The sequence below is a fragment of the Verticillium nonalfalfae genome (assembly GCF_003724135.2).
Source record: "Verticillium nonalfalfae strain VnAa140/NRRL 66861 chromosome Unknown scaffold_156, whole genome shotgun sequence".
NCBI lineage: Eukaryota > Fungi > Ascomycota > Sordariomycetes > Glomerellales > Plectosphaerellaceae > Verticillium > Verticillium nonalfalfae.
Genome location: NW_021167381.1, coordinates 43,348 through 61,533, shown reverse-complemented (window position 1 = coordinate 61,533; position 18,186 = coordinate 43,348). Strand labels below are relative to the sequence as shown.

Here is an 18,186-nt window from a genome sequence, read left to right as displayed (position 1 = left end):
TGTGTATATATAAGACCAGGCAAGCGGACTGATTTGACTGAAATACCACGACCTACATCTGTTGCATTGGACGCCAACTAGAACATGACTGCGTCCACAACGGTGACCGTGTTTGAAATGTGATCCCTTAGCCGCCACTAGTTCGCCCGCACCGTTGACCACGCAATTTTTCACACCTCTGGCGCCGAGACCTCCATCTCGACAAGGGTGCCGATCACCTCCTCGCAGCTCGCCCAGGCAAAGATGGCCTCCCCCGGCGCCATGGCTACGGGGAACACGAGATCGCGATCCGCCTCCATGAGGCACTTGGTGCTGACTCGGTGGAAAAAGAGGAGCTCGCCGCGGCTGCCTGGTTCGACGTCACCAGCACCGCTAGCGCCAGGGGCGCCGCCAGTGCCCTGCGCCACCCCCCGGCCCGCGAAGACGCGGCGGCCCTCGGGGCGCGGGCCCCTCTCCACGGACACGCACACCTAGTGCACTTTTTCTCGCCAGAGGGGCATGTCGTCGTTGAGGCAGCGGAGCCTCGCGCGCACGATGGCCAGGCGCAGGCCCGGCGCGAGCACGCGGACGACCTTCTCGGGCAGGGCGTCAATGGCGGGCATGTCGGACTTGGCAGCCCAGCGTTCGAAGCGGGCCTTCAGCAGGAGACGGGGGAAGGCCTTGAGCTGGAGGACCGTGTTCATGCCAAAGGGCGGGTTCCGCTTCAGGATGCGATCAATGTTGTAGAACTCGGTATCGGCGAGGGCGCGGACGGTCGAGATGCCGGCGGCCTCGAGCATCTCGATCTTCTTGGGGCCAATAGCGGCGACCTGCTGCAGCTCGTGCGTGTCGCCCTCCCACGCGGCGGCGGCGATGGAGCGCGAGAGCTCGAGAGCGCGGCGGACGGTGACGCCGTCGTGGCGGAGTGCGGCGAGGTCGGCGGCGCAGCGGAGGATGCGGCGGACGAGGGAGGTGATGTGCTTCGACTCTTCGCCGAGAGCGGTTCGATCGCGGGGTGTGATCCGTGGGATGTACAGCCAGGATCGTCCGGTGGGATGGTTCTGGGCAATGAGGAAGGCTTTGTGCCAAGCCAGGGTCGGCGTGGACAGAGCGATCGGCCAGATTGTGGTTGCCGCGGCGTTGAGGGTAGAGAAGAGAGCTTTTTCGCCCGGGAGTAGAGGGTGCGAGTTGATCTCGGTGGCTAGACATGCTTTCTGAAGGATGATGTTGGGTGAAGCAGCACATGGGATAGAGACAAGAGTATGTATGGTAGGGGCCGACAGGCGATGGCGTAGAAGAATATCGTGCTGGTCCGAGGTCAACGTGTTGGCGGTTGGTTTCGCCAGGTCGCGGGCTGTCGTTCCAGTAGAAGATGACGGGTCTTCCGCTGTGGGCGTGTCTTCTACTTTGAGACGCTTGCTTGGGGGAGCTCCAGGCTTCTGTCTAGTGGGAGGGAACGAGGGGTGAGGCTTGGAGGTGCCCTCCTGGACGATTCCTGGGGCAGATGGTTCTGATCCTGATAGACGGCCGAACGGGAAGGCCTGCTGATGCTTCATAGCAGGGACCTGTGCCTGCAAAGATGCTTCTGCCGAATTGGTCTGCGAGCCGGTTCTGTGGGCACGAGGCCGCGGAGGCACGTATCGCTTGGGAGGCATGATGCCGAGGGAGTCATGACAGGTATATGATCAACATTGACGGAAACATCTAGCGGCCTCTGGCTGTCGGAGAGGCGGGCTTGGTCTGATGAAGAAAATCACATACGTCCAAGATGGCAATCGCGAGCACGGTGGGATATCGAAATCTTTGGTGTGTCCTGCCGGGGGTCAGGAAGCAACCGGGCCATCCTGCCCTCTTGACAACAGACGCCTTCCGTTGACAACAAGCGGCAATTGCCTGTCCCGTCTGCTCTTGCTGCCGATGCATCCGATTCATCGCAGCAACAGAATTCGACGGCTTGCACTGCATGCCGCCTCGGTTCGGCCACAGCAGCACTAGACGGACACGCCAAGAGACGGCTTCCATTCATCATCATCAAAAGATCATTCGCATTTTGAGCTGACGCTGGACATGGCGGGCATGATCTATAAGAGCAATGGGACGCTTTTCCCCTGGTGCATGCAAAACTCACCACCCAATCCGTCATTACCAGCACGCTGCATCGACCGTAGATCCCCCTCTCACATGATGACTTCGTTGGCGACGTCCTGCGCCAGTCAGTAATCACACAGCATGAGGCTACTCGGATCGTCGGGGCGACGTGGGGAAGACGCACCCTCTTCAACTCCTTGTACGGCAGGCACACGCAGTTCTGCACGCGCACCTCGTCGCCGACGCCGCAGTCCTTGCCGAGAATGGTGATGCTCTGCACCTTGACGCCGTTCTTGACGATGCTCGTCGTGTGGCTGTTGACGGCCATGGGGGTGCCCTCGACGCGCGCCCAGGCGCCGACGCGGCTGCCCCAGCCGATGATCGAGTACAGCACGCACGCGTCGTGCTTGACCTCGCAGTCCTCGAGCACGACGGCCTCCTTGATGCGCACGCCGGGGCCGATGACGGCGCGCGGGCCGATGGACACGTTGGGGCCGAGCTTGGCCGTCGGGTCGACGGTCGCCGTCGGGTGGATGAAGACGGGCGGCAGAATGTTGGCCGACGGCTTGGCCAGCTCGGGGGACCCCTGCTGCTGGGCCTTTTGCAGGTACAGCGCGTTGGCCGGCACGGCGGAGCCGGCCGTCTTGATCTGGCGCCAAAAGTCCTTGGTCTCGTAGACGAAAAAGTGCTTCGTGTCGGCCATGTCGGAGAGGATGTCCTGCTCGAGACGGATGACCTCGTTCTTGCGCTCCTCGTCGTCGTCCTCGTCGTTGTGGAACACGTAGCTGTTCTCGAGGTTCTCCGACGACGGGTACGACACGAGGCGCGAGGGGCGGTCGGCGCGGCGCTTGATGGCCGTCTTGATCGAGGGGAAGATGGCGTCCGTGGCGAAGAGGTAGACGCCGCAGTTGATGAGGTTGCTGACGCGCGTCTCGGGCTTCTCGACGTAGTGAAGCACGCGGCGCGTGTGCGCGTCGCTGACGATGCAGCCGAAATTGGTCGCCGCGTCGTCCGAGACGCGGGTGCCGAGAATCACAGCCTCGGCGTCCTTGTCGTCGAAGAGGGCCAGCATCTCGACGAGGGGGAAGGAACAGCAGACGTCGGCGTTGAGGACGAACAGCCGGTCGGGGCGGCCCTTGAGGATGGCGTCGCGGAAGTGGTAGAGGCCGCCGGCGGTGCCCAGGGCCTCGTATTCGCGCAGGTACTTGATGCTCAGGCCGGGGAACTCCTTGGACGAGTCCTTGATGAAGTCGCGGAAGACCGTCTCGTCGTAGTAGCCGATGATCAGAACCTCGGAGATCTGTCCATCGGGAATGCGACCAATGGCCGCGAGGCAGTGCCAGATGATGGGATGGCCGGCGACGTCGAAGAGGGGCTTGGGAACGTCGAGGCTCAGAGGGCGGAATCGAGTGCCGCGCGAGGGACCGCCGACCTGGCGACGCGAGAAGAGTTAGCCAGCGAGCTCCCTGAAGGGCGCCGAGAGGGAAGGAGGAGACAGGTGGTCGGTTTGTACCAAGATGACCGCCTTGGTCGTGGCCGCATCCTGCGTCTTGCCGCGGGTGGGGATCTGCAGAGACATGTCGTCAATGGTGATGGTAGGAACCGCGGTCTGCTGTAGTGGTCGACGGCGGCAGAAGAGTGGGAGGGGTAAAGAGGGAGGAGGCTCGGGTGACGGGTTTCCAGGGTCTGGCCGTCAGGTATGTTGATGATGCAGGCCAGGTGGGAAGATGGTAGGGCGGTGACCACTGACTGACCAGGGGGGCGTGAGCAGCTTCTCTGGTCGAGGCCTCCACTTTTGTGTGTTGGTGCCCCTCGGTAAGCGGGGAATTCGTGTCTTCTGCAGGCGGGAGTGGACTCTTCTGCTTGCCCCTGTGGGAGATGCACAAGATGCACTAACGGCGGGAGATGTGGCGGCTGCAGGGGCAGGCGGGGCATCCTGATGTGAGCCTCCATACCGTGGTGGGCAGACGTGACGGATGTACATTTCGGGGAGAGCACTCTCAAGAGAGGTACACAACATAGCCTGCTTGGTCCAGTCATGACTGAATGTACTTCTGTTGTTGTTTTCTCCTTTAAAAAACAAAAAGTCAAGTTCATCTTCTACGCTCTACAATGTCTGATGGAAATGTCAACCTCTAGCAATTGCGAGATGACAGTATGCAGCAGCACCCCATAACCGTCCACACCCATTGCCCGTTTCAAAAACCAATCGCCAGGCCGCCTCTCAGCTTCAACCCCCAAGCTCCCCGCCCACAATCTCCAACGCTTCCGTGCCGAGATGCGAGACGGCCTCGTCACCTGCCGCTCCCGCGACGCGCACGACAGCCACGAGCAGGGGATACAACCGCAGGAGGTGCTTTCTCGTCTCACACTCCACGTTCGGCGAGTCCGGAATGGCCTCGGGCTGCGACTGCAGGGCTACGAGCGCCTCGAGCAGGCGAAGGAGCTCCCGTCGTTGTGAGAGGGGCTGCGGCATACGGCCTCGAAGGGGCTGGTCGGCAATGAAGGCCCGCAGCGGCAGGGCGGCCCTCAGTATGAGGAACGGTGCTGTGGCACGAGCGGTCCGGACATGGAGGCTGCTGATCGGTTCGGGTGCCGGAGGAGGCAGGGTGAGGGCGGGAGGCGGCCAGCGAGGGGTCGGTGGTTGGATGGTGATGGACGGCCCGGGCGTATCCTCGTCGTGCGTGGCGACGAGCGAAAAGAGCTCCTCGAGACAGACGTAGCCCATCTTTGATCGTGCCTTGGCCGCTGGGTCGGACGTGCGGCCCTTTCGCGGCTTATACATCGCGGAGAGGCCAGCACCATCGGCACCGAGCCCCGAATCGCCCGGCGGTGGGGTGTGAATCATCGACGTTCGGAACAGGCTCTCTGCATAGGCTTTGCGCGTCTTGTCGGGAATGACCTCTGCGCCGAGCGAGGGAATAATCAGCTCCCGCAGTTTACGGAACGACTCGATGTCAAAGGCCTCGTCGTCCAGAATATCCGTCTTGTCGGGCGCCGCGTCGCTGTCGGCGCTGATGATGCCGTCAGCAGCATCAACTATCAGCCGCCAAATGTCAGGGATGGTTTCTCTCGGCACGTCGAGCGTGTGTAGATGGGGCAGTGTTCCTTCCAAGACGGCCAAAGTAGAATCAGTTGCAAGCCTCCAGGGTTGGGTAGATTTCGTGACGATGGGGAATCGGTATTTGAGAATGATTGCTTTAGACAGCGCCGACAGTGCTGCCGAAAAGGCCCCACTGGCATACACGTCGGCATCGCCAGCATGGATCAGTACCAATCTTTGCAAGACAGCCATGCTGCCTTTGGACATGGCAACATAGGTGCGCTTGGATGCCCCTTCCCTCGCGGGATCGCGATTGAATGGCAGTCGCACGAACTCGGCGACTTGTGAGATCATGGCCGATGGTACGCCTTCGAGGTCCGTCCGGATTGTCTTGATGGCTTCCAGGACCTGATTCTGGAGAGGCGTGGTGTACTCAACATCATTGACGTAGGCGCCCACCGTGGCCCGTTGCAACGCCTCTCGGAACAAGGTCAACATTTGGCGAACCCGCTCGACCGTCAAGTCTGCGCTGACCAATCGGTAAACATCGTGGAACGCGCCTACGTAGGCGGTCAGGCAGTTTTGGTTGTCGTTCTTTGTGCCGTCGTCTCCCGCCGCCACAGGGATGCCTCGCGACCATAATTGCCACGCCGTGTCAACAGTACCTTTGCTGAAGCTCGACTTGTGGTGGGGCTGTCCCTGGGCGAGGATCTGACCGAGTGCCTTGAAGGTTGCGGTGCTGACGTCTAAGATCTTGAAGTCCAAGAGTGTGGTAAAATGAGCAAGGAGCTCTTGCCACAAGTTGTTGAACGATGGATGCTTCGAGAGAACATTTAGGTACGAGGCTAAGAGCTCGGAAATGCCATTGAGCACGAGGACTGATGTTCCGTGCCATTCCTTCCGACCCTCTTCATCCCCCTCGCTAGCCTTTGGTGAACAAAGTTCGTCTTCGATTGATGACAGAAGCCTAAAAATGACAAACTTGACGCAGGTGAACCATGCATCTGGGTTCAAATTGTCGCCGTAGGCGTCAAAGATGCGGAGCAGGGTCTGGATGGCGCCTTCACAAGTCAGCACGCTTGAAGCCAGTAAACAAGGGAGGGCACTCACTGTTCCGAAGCTCTAAACGTTCGTCTGCTGTGACAGTAGTGAGGCGAAGTAACAAAAGCATCCAGAGGGCAGCATTTGACGACTTGTGCTTGGGGTTGCCTGCGAGTGCGGCCAGGTCCGATACTTCTGCGCCCTCCATGAGGCTCGTCGTAATTGACATTGGCTTGTTCTTTCCTGAGAGGTGGTCCGACAAAACCCAGAAGAATGTCACGGTCTGCGCTTGTCAGGTAAGTCAACCAATATCACCTCAGGAGAGGGGACATACCGTCAAAGCAATGTTGAGATCGTCAGATTGCGAAGAGAACTTGTAAAGGGTATCAACGAGAATGAGAAAACAGTCGTTCGGGAGCGATGTAAGAAAGTCGGAACAAATGAGCTGCAACGAGCTGAATGATGAACGAACTAGTTTCGGGGATCTTGTTAGGAGTGTGGCCGCCGGTAAATCCGAAGGCTTCCAGTCGTCTGGTGCAATCGTTCGGTTCACAAAGATAGAGCCGATGATCTCAAAGGCGATTTCCCACCCGCTAACAAGTGCCTCGCCGCAGTTTTCCAGAAGGCTCTTCAACCCCTCGAGAATGACTTTGTGTATCTCAACATCTGTTGCGTGGTTTGCCACCGAAGTATCGCGATCTTCCTTCTCAAGTGGCCGTAGGGCATTTCGCATCGACTCGAGGACTTGTAGCTGGACAGGACCACGCTCTTCAGGCTCGAGCGTCAAAGCCACGTTGGCTGACTCCAGCGCAAGGTTCACGAGAATCTCCGCAGCTCTCAGGCGGACAGGCGCATTAGCAGTCGTGGAATTCAAGGTCTCGGCAAGTTGAGAAACGAGGGAGCCCCAGCCTGACACATCAGGCGGATATGACAAGAGTCGCTCGATATTGATGGTGGCAATATCTCCAAGTTTGGCCAAAGCGAACTGATCTTGCTGATTGGGCGCCGAAGCACCAGACGACGGGCCCGGTGCTTTTCGATGTTGGCTCGTTGGCTTCAAAGTAGCGCCGCCGCCTGTGGGTGACTGGGGCCGACTGCCTCCCTCTGTTTTGTCTTCGGCATTCGTATTAAGGAGAGCGCAAATCGCATCGACGACCTGTATGAATGCGTCGTTGGGGAAGTCAACCGTGCTTTCAATTAGACGTGATGCTGCCGTCTCAACTGCCTTTGTTTCTGTGCCAAAGTTGGCTACTAGCGAGTTGGAATCTCCTTCGACTTGATTGTCTTGACCCCGAATCGCGGTTGGTGTCCTCGACGGTGTCTTGTGAGTTGAGAAGAGCACAAAGTCGGCCTGTTGAAGTGTTGCTAGTATGATGCGCCATGATGGCCCCAACGTAGGGCCCAAAGCAATGCCAAGATTGAGCAGCGCCCGGAGGCAAAGCAAATTCCGGGTTGTGAGAGTGGCACCGCTGGCGTCAACTGAGGGCTGACGACCTCGTTCCGCTGCCGAGGAGCCTTGTCCGACTAGACTGTCCACACTGAGCAATCCCTTGGCGTTGCTGAGAATACTGTTGTGGGATGTACTTGATGCATCGAAACTGGGGGTACGCGCGTTGCTGCCGGCGTTGAGGCAAGCAGTGAACACATTGGGAGGCACCGCGGCCTTTCCGAGCGTCGTAAGAAAGGCATCTCGTGGTGTTGACAATTGAAGCAGGCCAGCAACATGGGCAAACTTCTGGAACGCCCTGACCAGACTGTGGTAGTATTCGGAATCTAGCGCCGCGTAGAGGAACGTCGAGCAGGTTGCGAGAATGGCGGGCCAGCATTCGTCTACAATCGCAGCACAAATCTTGACTTCGGCGTATAATGGATGGTCTTCCAATGTGAGGGGGTTTCGAGGCACTGGGTTTCTCTTGAAAGACCCAGCTCGCTCAAGATGACCTCGAGGGCCGAGTGCATGAGGAGAGTCTTCTGCATTTGGTGCTGGGGATTCTCGCCCGATGTCTTGCCTCATGCTTCTCTTTCGGCTTCTCCCCTCTGCCGAAACCGTCAGGGGCAGGATGAACTTGGCCAGCCCTTCCGAGAAGGACGAGATGCAGGACAAAGTAAGACTGTAAATATACGACTCCGGGATGGATGGCGGCTCCGTCTTGTCCAGCTGATCAATGCAAGGGACTCGCATGTTGCTCCATTGAGAGCTGATTCCGGTGTTTGAGCCTTCAGATCCGCCCGAGCCGCTCATGATACCGGTGACGCCACCTGTTTCCAGAACGACCTGGTCGGCAGTCGCGCCGGAATTGGCATACGGATTCGCCACGGGCAAAGTTGACTGATGGCTCAGTCCGATGACCGCAGGTTTTTCGGTACTTATCCGGACAAAGGTTGCCGTCAGCGTCTGGAGGATGTTTTTCTCGCCTTCTCTGGCATCATAAAGCATGAAGATCCGGCGGAGGAGAGCATGTTCAGAGAAAATGCCGCGGAAGACCTCCATACAGAGGGCTCGTTTCCACAGAGCCGTGTCCTGGTCCAGCAAATGAGTGAGAATATCCAACGCATCTCCACCTTCGGTTGGAAGGATATTGAGATGTCGTCGAAGGAGGGTATACAGAATGCGTACGAGTCGCACCGAGGTCGCAAAGTTTGGCCTGTCCTTCAGGGCGCTGATGATGAACGGCATGACCCGGCTCTGAAGAATGAACGCCTGTTCCGGGTGGCTGACGAAGATCGCCGCATGGTTCGTCAGAACAGATTCTATCAGCTCGAGGCCAAAGGTCTGCGGCAAAGCAGACAGCCTGAGATACTCAGGTCGCTGGTTTTCCGTCATGAGGCACAGGTCTTTGAAGATCTATGTCGATCAGTACAGGTACAGGTCACAGCGCCGTGAAGGTCGGGGAGGGTCCCACTGACTCTATATGCATCAAGGGCTGCTTCGCGAAGCGGGATGTCTGCGTCCGCTGTAGGAGCCTCGCCTGCTGGAGGGCCATCGGCGGGTGCAGTTCCTAACACCTAGTCAGCGTTGTCGCATGAACATGGTGGTTGAACATACGATCTTCGGTGACCACCTTATCGAATACGGAGACCACGAGTTGCTGCAGCGTCGCAGCTGAGGTGTTGTTGACGATGGCATTCTTGCTAGTCTGTAGGATGAAGCAGATATTCAAGGCTGTGACCAGTAAGTCGCCCTTCACATCCCCAGCGTAGTTTTGTAGCAGCGTGGGTAGAATTTGCAGAATTTTGAGCTGCACATCGAGTCCAGCAGACGTGGCCTCCCTCAAGGCCTCAAGGACATGACTGAGCTTTCCTCTGGGCAAGGCCCGGACAAGGATGAGTCGTTGGAGACAGACGATGGCGATGGCGGTGAACTTGGTATTCTTAGTGCCGCAAGCAATGACGAAGGGGTTGACAAAGTTGGGCCGTTGCGTGAGTTCAACTATGGCTTGGCCCTCGTTGGATGCTTTGTTGGTGATGGCTTTGAGCTCCTCGAGAGCTTTCTCGGCTGCCTGCCGGAGGTCGGTATGTTTTCGCTTGCTCTCTGAGATGAGGTTCGCGAGCTCCGTGGCAAGCAACTGGGTCGTCATTGTGTCATGAGCTGAATTCAGCTTGGCCCATCTTTCGGACCAGCTAATCCGGGAATCAAGTCAGTGGTCACGTCGTCGATGGTGGATTGTATCGCGCCAGCATGACGATGCAGTAGCTGGTGAGACAGATGGAAGGGACAGGCGAGGGTGAGAGCTGTCACCTTGAATGCTGAGTCAGCATCATTGAGCGTCGTCGCTGGGGGCACCAAGGTGCGTGCTCCCCACCCGGGCCACCCCAAGTGCCCCGCGATTGTCCCAGGTCAAGGTACCTCAGTAGAGCCAACCCACCTGCGTCTCAGACTGTTTGTCCCGCGCCAGACGAAGCACTGCCCCTCATCGGCATCATCAGTCACAGCAAACCACACTGCCCACACTGCCCACACTACTCCAAGCCGAATCTGGCCCCAATACCCAAGCCTTTGACCGATCACAAGGAGCGACATCATGAGCGCCAAGGTACCTAGGAATTTCCGTCTCCTCGAGGAGCTCGAGAAGGGCGAGAAGGGCCTTGGAGCAGGTAGCCGCAAGTCTACAATCCCCTTGGCACGTGGCGCAAGTTTGACTGACACCGAATGTAGAGGCCTGTTCCTATGGTCTGAACGACAACGAGGACCTGCTCATGTCCGACTGGAACGGCACCATCCTCGGTCCTCCTCATGTAGGTCCCGTTTTCCCACACTTTCGACCGCTTCTTCGGCGTCACACAACCTGCTCCTGCCCCTGCCCCTGCCGCAGCGCCTCCACTGACATGTTTCCTCGGCAGAGCGTCCATGAGAATCGCATCTACTCCGTCAAGATGCACTGCGGACCCAAGTACCCCGACGAGCCCCCAACGATCCAGTTCATCAGCCAGGTCAACCTTCCCTGCGTCAACCCGCGCAACGGCGTCGTCGACCCCCAACAGCTGCCGTGTCTCGCGCAGTGGAAGCGCGAGAACACCATGGAAACGGTCCTTATCGAGATCAGGAGGTACATGGCGTCGCCCTCCAACAAGAAGATCCCTCAGCCTCCCGAGGGCGCCTGCTACGAGTAGCGCAAGGAATACACAGTCAGGCGTGTGATGACAGGAGACGAGCCAATGATCATGAGTTGATATACCTTTTTTGCCTGTTGGCCAGGCTCCACCGCTCGATTCCTTGGACCTGAGGTCGAGAAAACGTTGATTTCCGTCCCCTGACCAACTTTGCCTCTTTTCCCAGTGACTTTCATGGGTAGTATCGATTTGACTCCAGCCTAGTTACAAGCAGGATCGTGACAATTTTGTTCGGCTGAGCAGGATCGGAGCAGGCGTCACTAGGACATACAACGCCATCCGCAAGATCAAATCTGGCAGCGTCTGGAGGCTCCCCTACGTCAAGAGAAACTGAAGCAACTTTTGAGTCTTCTTAGCGCCGTCTTGCCACGGGTATGAGCTGGGTCGGGCGCTGGCCTGGCTCAAACAAGAAAGCAAGCTACTTCCTGATGCATTCTAAGCCATGTGAACTGGCCTCCTTTGCGCTCCGTGACCCGCGCTTCGTCCTCAACATGGAATACCCCGGTTCCAAATTTTACACTGCCAAAAAGGGAACCCTATAATTCCATGGAAAAGAAGTCGCTCTAGGCAGAGCTGGGGTCGTACATGGTTCACGCCGTCGACGCACACTCGCCGTCTTGGGCGAGGTGTCAATCGGTGTGTCGGCAAATTATCGGTAGATCCGCCAAGCAGCAGGAGTTGCGACCCCGGTTTTTCCCATGTCATCACTCTCGACACCTCAGCAAGCGCTGCGCGGACTGCCTAATGCCAGACACCCTCAGCTTTGCGACCACCAATGCAACAAAGATGGCCTCGGCAATGACCAAGGCGGCCCTCACCCCGCCCCTACGACGGGCTCTACTCCAGTCGAGGAGCTTCCAGACGAGCTCGAGGAACCTCATCCCCTCTGCCTTCGGTGCCAGCGCTGCGGCTGGCGGTGTTCCTTCCTACTTCCAGAAGCCGTCGCTCCCTGCAAACACGATCATCCGGTTCGTACCGCAACAAACAGCATGGATCGTTGAGCGCATGGGAAAATTCAACCGGATCCTGGATCCTGGTCTTGCCGTTCTGGTCCCCTTCATCGACCGCATCGCATACGTGAAGTCGCTGAAGGAAAACGCCATTGAGATCCCCAGCCAAAGCGCCATCACGGCCGACAATGTCACACTCGACCTCGACGGTGTGCTCTACACACGCGTCTTTGACGCATACAAGGCCAGGTACTGTCACACTAGTTTCAAGCGAGCTCCTTACGATTCCGTACTGACCTCACTACGTACAGCTACGGTGTCGAAGACGCCGAATACGCCATCTCCCAGCTGGCGCAGACGACGATGCGCTCCGAAATCGGCCAGCTGTCCCTCGACCACGTCCTCAAGGAGCGTGCCGCCCTCAACACGAACATCACCGCCGCCATCAACGAGGCTGCTCAGGCGTGGGGCGTGACCTGCCTGCGTTACGAGATTCGCGATATTCACGCCCCCGATGGCGTCGTCGAGGCCATGCACCGCCAGGTGACGGCCGAGCGCTCGAAGCGTGCCGAAATTCTCGACTCCGAGGGCCAGAGGCAGTCGGCCATCAACATTGCCGAGGGTAAGAAGCAGAGCGTGATCCTCGCGTCCGAGGCTCTGAAGGCCGAGCAGATCAACCGTGCGTCCGGTGAGGCCGAGGCCATCTTCATGAAGGCCAAGGCCACAGCGGCGGGTATCGAAGCCGTCGCGAAGAGCATCGCCGAAGGCGAGGAGGCTGCACAAGGTGCCGTCAGCCTGTCCGTGGCGGAGAAGTACGTGGATGCCTTCGGCAAGCTCGCCAAGGAGAGCACGGCCGTCGTGGTGCCGGGCAACGTGGGCGACATTGGTAGCATGATTGCTACGGGCCTCAGCGTCTACGGCAAGGTCAGCCAGACCCAAGCGAGGACAGTGGCAAAGCAGATCATCGCCAACGAGAATGATGGGGAGGCCGAGGCCGATGCGCCAAGAAATCTGAAGAACACGGTTCTCGACAGCTTCGACAAGGCGGCCAACAGGAGCTAAGTGTAGCGTGGTGATCGTGGTCTTCAGTCAGCGCACAGATAGGCGTTTGGAGCGACCGAAAAGAATGGGAAAGCTGGGCGGCAGTCTCAGTTTTGAATTGTATCAATGTGTTGTACATTACTAGGTACCCTTTACTCATACAATACGGGCACCGCGCCCATGGATTTGCTCTGCCATTCGAGAAGCCCATCACTGTCTTGCTTCTTTATTCGACCAAGCTGATGAGGGTTCGCTCAGTGCATAGCGATATCCACGGCCCGAGAGGCTTCGCGCTTGCTAGACAGCCCCCACAAGGTGCTCGATGACATGGGTAGGTACCTAAGTAGGTAGGTAGGTAGGTGCGCAACGTATCAGGGGCCTGCACGATTTGAAGAAGGAAGTCGAAAGAATGTCGCTGCCGTCTAATGGTTCCTCTGTCTACTTCCTCCATAATGTCCTGTTTCCATTACAGAGGGGGTACCTAGACATCTTCAGTCTCCACGTCGTCTTCTCTTCTCCCCTCATCCTGCCCTTCGGTATTCCCTCAGGTATTCCCCTCTGAGCTGTGTATCCCCAATTCTTCCGCCATTACAATACTGCTGATGATGACTACTAGGAAATTTGTTGTGTTGTACATGAACGCCGTCGTATGAAGTTCGTCATGTCCTTCCAAAAAGATGCAAAACGACTCTCGCCTTCGCTTTCGCCACCAATCCCTCCCGTTCGTTTGCCGCCACTTTTGTTCAGCTCGAGACAACAAGCTACGAGGGGCCATATCGAATTCTGACAAAGGAAAATAAAGGTCCTGACCAGGGGTATCAAAGAAGTTGCTCCATCACACGAGTCCACTCCTCAACCGTCGTCACCCCACCATCCCACTTCCGGTCCAGCTCGGCCGACGGCACTTAGCCGAGCAGCCTTCTTTCTCCCCATTTCGGGCACATCAAGAGCTGCTGCAGACATTGTTTGTCTCTCTTCCATGTTCTCTTCGACATCTCCCACCATGCTGGCCCGTTCCGATCGTGACAGCGGGCTTTTCGACTTGCTGGGAGCCGAGCTGGAGGAAGGTCGACTTGCCTCGCCCGCTCGACGGCGCTGGCTGCTGGCGCGACTGGCTGAGAGTCGTCCGGCCTCCACCCGATTTCGGCTTTCGTGGGAGTAAAGGTAATCTTCGCCTATCTTCTCATCCTCTTCGTCGCTTATGCCGTCAAAATCCATAAAGTCGCTCAAGTCAGGGCTCGGTTCGGCTAGATCCATCGAGGTCACATTGCGTTTCGGCCTGTCAAGATACAACAGCACTCGTTCATGCCTCCCCTCGTCATTCGCTGAGGGCGAGCTGTCTCCGGCGAACCTGGCCTTCTTCAGACTGCTAGCCTTGGACGCCGGTGCTGAACCACTGCGCGATGATGACGATCTCGTTGCAGTGCCGCCCGAGCTTCGTTGGCGATATCCGTGCTGCTTGCTGGAGTTGCTGGATTCCCGCTTGCTGTCGGAGCCTCGACTGTCCAACTTGATTGTGCCGGTCGACGTGCCGGAACCCTGATGCCGCAGCGTCTGCGTCGGTTCTGGGTAGGCTGAGCCTTTGATCGTTGCTTGTGAAGAAGTATGCTTGTGGCCATACCCATGGGCTTGTTGGCTTTCGCCTTCAAATTCCGCCATCAGCGTCTCTCGCATCATGGCACGTTTCGAGCGGAGAGCTGCCAGCAGCATCTGTTCCTGACGGGTGACTGCCATGAGTCTGGGGTTCTGACTGCTGCTAGCGTCTATAGAGCTCTCAGGCTCGACGCAGAAGTCGAGCGATGTAGGGCTGAGCGGAGGCGTCGGTTGCTCTCCAGAGCGCATCGAGGTTTTCCTTCCAGACAACTTCCCCTCAGGCGAACCTCGAGGCTCGCTGGCCAACGATTGAGATGTTGACGCTACTGGCCGAACCATGACAGCTTTCGCTTCCTTGACCTCGAAACCAGTCTGCGCTTGCCAATCCGAGTTCGTCGTCGAAGCTGACATGTTAGAGATTCGGGATGACGCTCGGCTGGAGGGTGAACGCTGCAAGTGCTGCTGTTGCTGTTGTAGGTTGCCTCTGTGCAGTGAGCTGGTCCTCAGATTGACAGACGTAGGTTTTGCTGCCGGTGTAGAAGTGGGGATGGTAAGGTACGTTGGCGTCAAAGCGAAGCTCGCACGCTTGCCAGTCTTCTTCTCTGACCCACTGGCTACAGACTCACCACGAGACGCAATCGACTTTCTCGAAGTGGTGGTTGGGCTTGTTGGCGTGTCTTTTGAGGCCCGCCCAAAACTCGACACGGACTGCGTTGATCTCGATGCAGTTTCAACAAGACTATCATCCTCCTCCGAGTCAGAAGATAACGACAAGACACTTCGCTCCTGTCTATCGGAATCCGCAAGACTCTGATTCGTGTGCTTTGACGCTTTTGACGTCTTTGTATGACGGCTGGATACGCTAGCAAAGCTCGAGGCGTAGTCGTTGTCGGCGACTGACGCCTGTGATACAGACGAGAAGGCTCGAGCACACTGCACTTCAGCACTGCTGTTTGCCCCGTGTAAACCAGGGGTTGCGGTAAGCGGCTCTTGAATGATAGGATTCGCGACGTTGTTCCGTTGATGTGATGGTGATTTAAGGGGTGTCGGCCCCATAGGCGCCTGCGGAAAGTCTGGTATATCCATCTTTTCCTCTTCTCCTTCAGGCGATTCCATGAACTGACGGAAAGTAGCTTGCTCGTAGTGATCGTACAGGTCTCTGGGCGAATTCAATCCGTGACCGGGCACACTTCTTTGACTGCTCGACCCAGTTGTCGGCCGTTGCGCGACGACTATTTCAGCAAGGCGCTCCTTCGTTGGTTTCCTGAGGAGCCTCTTGGTGTGTCTATGCTGATCTGGCGATGGTGTTGCAGGCGAAATTGAGGTTGTTAAGGGAGACTTAGTCACGTAATCGTGTCCGAGCGTGCTACGCGGAGAGGACTCGCCGTACTGGCTTTCTCGGCGATGTCGGCCAGGCATGAGGTGCGACAGGTCCAGTCTGCTTGGTCTTTTTGATTTTGATGTCGTTGATGCTGTCGAGCTGACGTTGCCGTGGGCATCTGCGTCCAGCAATGCACTCGCCTTTGAGGGCAGCCCTTTGGCCATGGCGGAGGCTGATGTTTGTTGCGAGATGGACAGAGGCATCTTGGCCTTGTCATACCATGATCGAAGCGTCGAGTTTGACTGCCGTCTCCTCAGACTTGACGTTTCAGACATCAAGTCTCGAATAGTGCCATCGCCGTCTGGCAATCTCGAGTTGCGACCCGATCGCAGATATGCTGGCACCGTTTCCGACTCCAATTCCCATCGCGCATTACTTCGGCCTTTGCCAACAGATTCCTCCTCTTCGCCGACTGTCTGCAGCGCTCGATCATTAGTGTAGTAGCTCGTCGTTGCGGTGCTTTCGGATATGGAGATGCTAATTCCCGAATTCGACATGTCGTCCCATTGCGGTGCGTCAATGTTGAGTTCAGCCGTGCCCAGAATCTTCTGTGCTTTTGACATGGGCCCCGACACGATGGGCCCGATGCCTGGCTTTTGCTTCTTTCCCGGTATGGGGAATGTGAACTTGGACGTCTTCCCCATTGTGTCGGTCGGGTCCGGGTACCTCTGGCTGTCTCCAGTGCCCTACGTTCTCCTGTCAACAATGCTGCCTGGGACGAGGAATGCCGAGGAGGCGAAAGATAGTCCTTAACACTGATTCTCTGATGCATTGGAAGCTCATAACAGATGAACAGCAGGCACGTCAGGGGTGGGAGGGGTTACCTTGTCGAACCTGTCGGGGGCCCAAAGGCTATTGATTTACCCAATCTCGTGGAACACACCACTCCACCTCCATTCGACGGCGGGTTCAGCTGTGTTTGTCGCAAGTCGTTGTTGTCGCAGGCAGACGTCGTGGACGGAGGTAAGTGGGTGTAACTTGGGTGAAGAGTCGGTGAAATCGAAATGTCTCACAAGGCCATTTCTCTTGCAGATCGGCGAGCAGAACCGGAGAGGCGCGGCGTCGCACAGGATAGCACTGGGGCTAACGAGTAACACAAGCACCCGGCAAGCCACGGTGCGATTCAGCTCTCCACCTCAGTGCCGTCTCATCGATCGGGCCGGGAAAAGCAACCCAGTTCTGCGAGGCAAGAAGGGCAGCACTGCGTTCGTGGTCTTCAACAAATCCACGTGGCGCGAGAAACGAGAAAGGGGGGTCGGGCTGGAGAGCAAGTGGCCTGCGGTTCATCTCCCAGACGGCACAAGCACGATGATATGGGAAGAAGACGTGCAGTCCTGCCAGCATGTTGACGTCTCGCAGTGACGGTCAACCTGAACCTTACATATTGGGGCGCTTTTCGGGGGGGAATCTACTCCCTCGTGTCCCTTGGCCTGTTTCTCTCCATAAGCCCCCATCACCCACCAGATCCGGCCGGGAAGTGCCTGACTTGCAGCAAGAAAGTGGGAACAATTGTACCTGCTGGCAGGGGTGTCAGGACGATGCCTTTGCAGATCCCTGCACAGGTCTGTGAAAGTGGAAACTTGAGCAGGATGGGACAAGCGGGACCACACCGATGCCGACCCACCACCCGCCGAGAAACCCTTCGTCTGGAAAGCATCCATCGTAAGAGGCGGCGAACAGCCGGTTACGACGCTGGCACTTCAGCTGGCGATGCCGGGTCTCGCTAGGCGTGACGCCATGGACATGACGGCGTTGGTTTGCTGTGCGCCCGAGCGAACGAGCGCCCGAGCAAACGCCGTGTGAGACTGAAGATGACTGCTGCTCTCCTCTCCCAAACCGGCCGGACAGGCCAAATGATCGGCTGGTCTGGTTCAGCACCTTCAAGCGCAGAACCCTCACTTGCCTCAATAATGAGGATGGGCGTTCTGCTGTCTTCATAGACAGGGACCAAGAAGTGCAGGTGACTATCGGCAAGGAAGGCAAAGACCCCTGCTGAAATCATTCGTGCACAGTTCCAGCAGCCTTGGCAGGCGTCGAATGAGGGCGAGCCAGCTGGTCCCTACTCAAAGGCAAAGCGGACAGCGAGGTCTCGCGGGCGGAGATACTGAACAGCCACTGGGATGTAGCACAGAAAACCCCATCTCACCAAAGATGGAAATGACGGGGCCCGCCCGCAGGGGTGCGAAGCGGATGGATTTCAGGCCAGTCGACCTTTTGTGAATACTTCTAATGATCTATCGATGCTTGCCAGGCAATACCCTCCCCGTTCCCATCTCACCACGAGAACATTCAGAAAAGGGAAGGGGTTCTAGGGAGCTTGGGCGTTCGGCCTGGCATTCGATAGCTTCTGGTGTTGGGTGCGCAAACATCGACCCAGTTGTAGCTAGACCTGGGAACGGCACCAAGCTCGGCCATCACACGACGCCTAGCCCCCTGGGCGGGGTCTGTCTCGGGCATCC

General features: G+C 57.6%; 6 protein-coding genes across 6 annotated transcripts; 2 read left to right on the top strand and 4 right to left on the bottom strand.

Moving 5' to 3' along the window:
• Positions 1-470: 470 nt before the first annotated feature.
• On the bottom strand, positions 471-1,634 carry D7B24_002347 (uncharacterized protein; the record flags this gene model as incomplete). The annotated part of the gene is made up of 1 exon (XM_028636557.1): positions 471-1,634. One exon carries the CDS (start codon positions 1,632-1,634, stop codon positions 471-473), a length of 1,164 nt encoding a protein of 387 aa, XP_028491282.1.
• Positions 1,635-2,156: 522 nt separating this feature from the next.
• Positions 2,157-3,646, bottom strand: PSA2 (Proteasome subunit alpha type-2; the record flags this gene model as incomplete). The annotated part of the gene is made up of 3 exons (XM_028636556.1): positions 2,157-2,183; positions 2,252-3,499; positions 3,581-3,646. 3 exons carry the CDS (start codon positions 3,644-3,646, stop codon positions 2,157-2,159), a joined length of 1,341 nt encoding a protein of 446 aa, XP_028491281.1.
• A 651-nt stretch (positions 3,647-4,297) lies between these two features.
• D7B24_002345 (uncharacterized protein) lies at positions 4,298-9,729 on the bottom strand (the record flags this gene model as incomplete). Its single annotated transcript, XM_028636555.1, has 6 exons — positions 4,298-6,171; positions 6,221-6,434; positions 6,486-8,672; positions 8,769-8,996; positions 9,059-9,123; positions 9,198-9,729. 6 exons carry the CDS (start codon positions 9,727-9,729, stop codon positions 4,298-4,300), a joined length of 5,100 nt encoding a protein of 1,699 aa, XP_028491280.1.
• A 444-nt stretch (positions 9,730-10,173) lies between these two features.
• MMS2 (E2 ubiquitin-conjugating protein mms2) lies at positions 10,174-10,762 on the top strand (the record flags this gene model as incomplete). Its single annotated transcript, XM_028636554.1, has 3 exons — positions 10,174-10,252; positions 10,308-10,387; positions 10,493-10,762. The coding sequence occupies 3 exons, from the start codon at positions 10,174-10,176 to the stop codon at positions 10,760-10,762; spliced, it is 429 nt and encodes a 142-aa protein (XP_028491279.1).
• Positions 10,763-11,548: 786 nt separating this feature from the next.
• D7B24_002343 (uncharacterized protein) lies at positions 11,549-12,774 on the top strand (the record flags this gene model as incomplete). Its single annotated transcript, XM_028636553.1, has 2 exons — positions 11,549-11,961; positions 12,024-12,774. The coding sequence occupies 2 exons, from the start codon at positions 11,549-11,551 to the stop codon at positions 12,772-12,774; spliced, it is 1,164 nt and encodes a 387-aa protein (XP_028491278.1).
• Positions 12,775-13,605: 831 nt separating this feature from the next.
• Positions 13,606-16,371, bottom strand: D7B24_002342 (uncharacterized protein; the record flags this gene model as incomplete). Its single annotated transcript, XM_028636552.1, has 1 exon — positions 13,606-16,371. The coding sequence occupies one exon, from the start codon at positions 16,369-16,371 to the stop codon at positions 13,606-13,608; it is 2,766 nt and encodes a 921-aa protein (XP_028491277.1).
• Between the last annotated feature and the right edge of the window lie 1,815 nt (positions 16,372-18,186).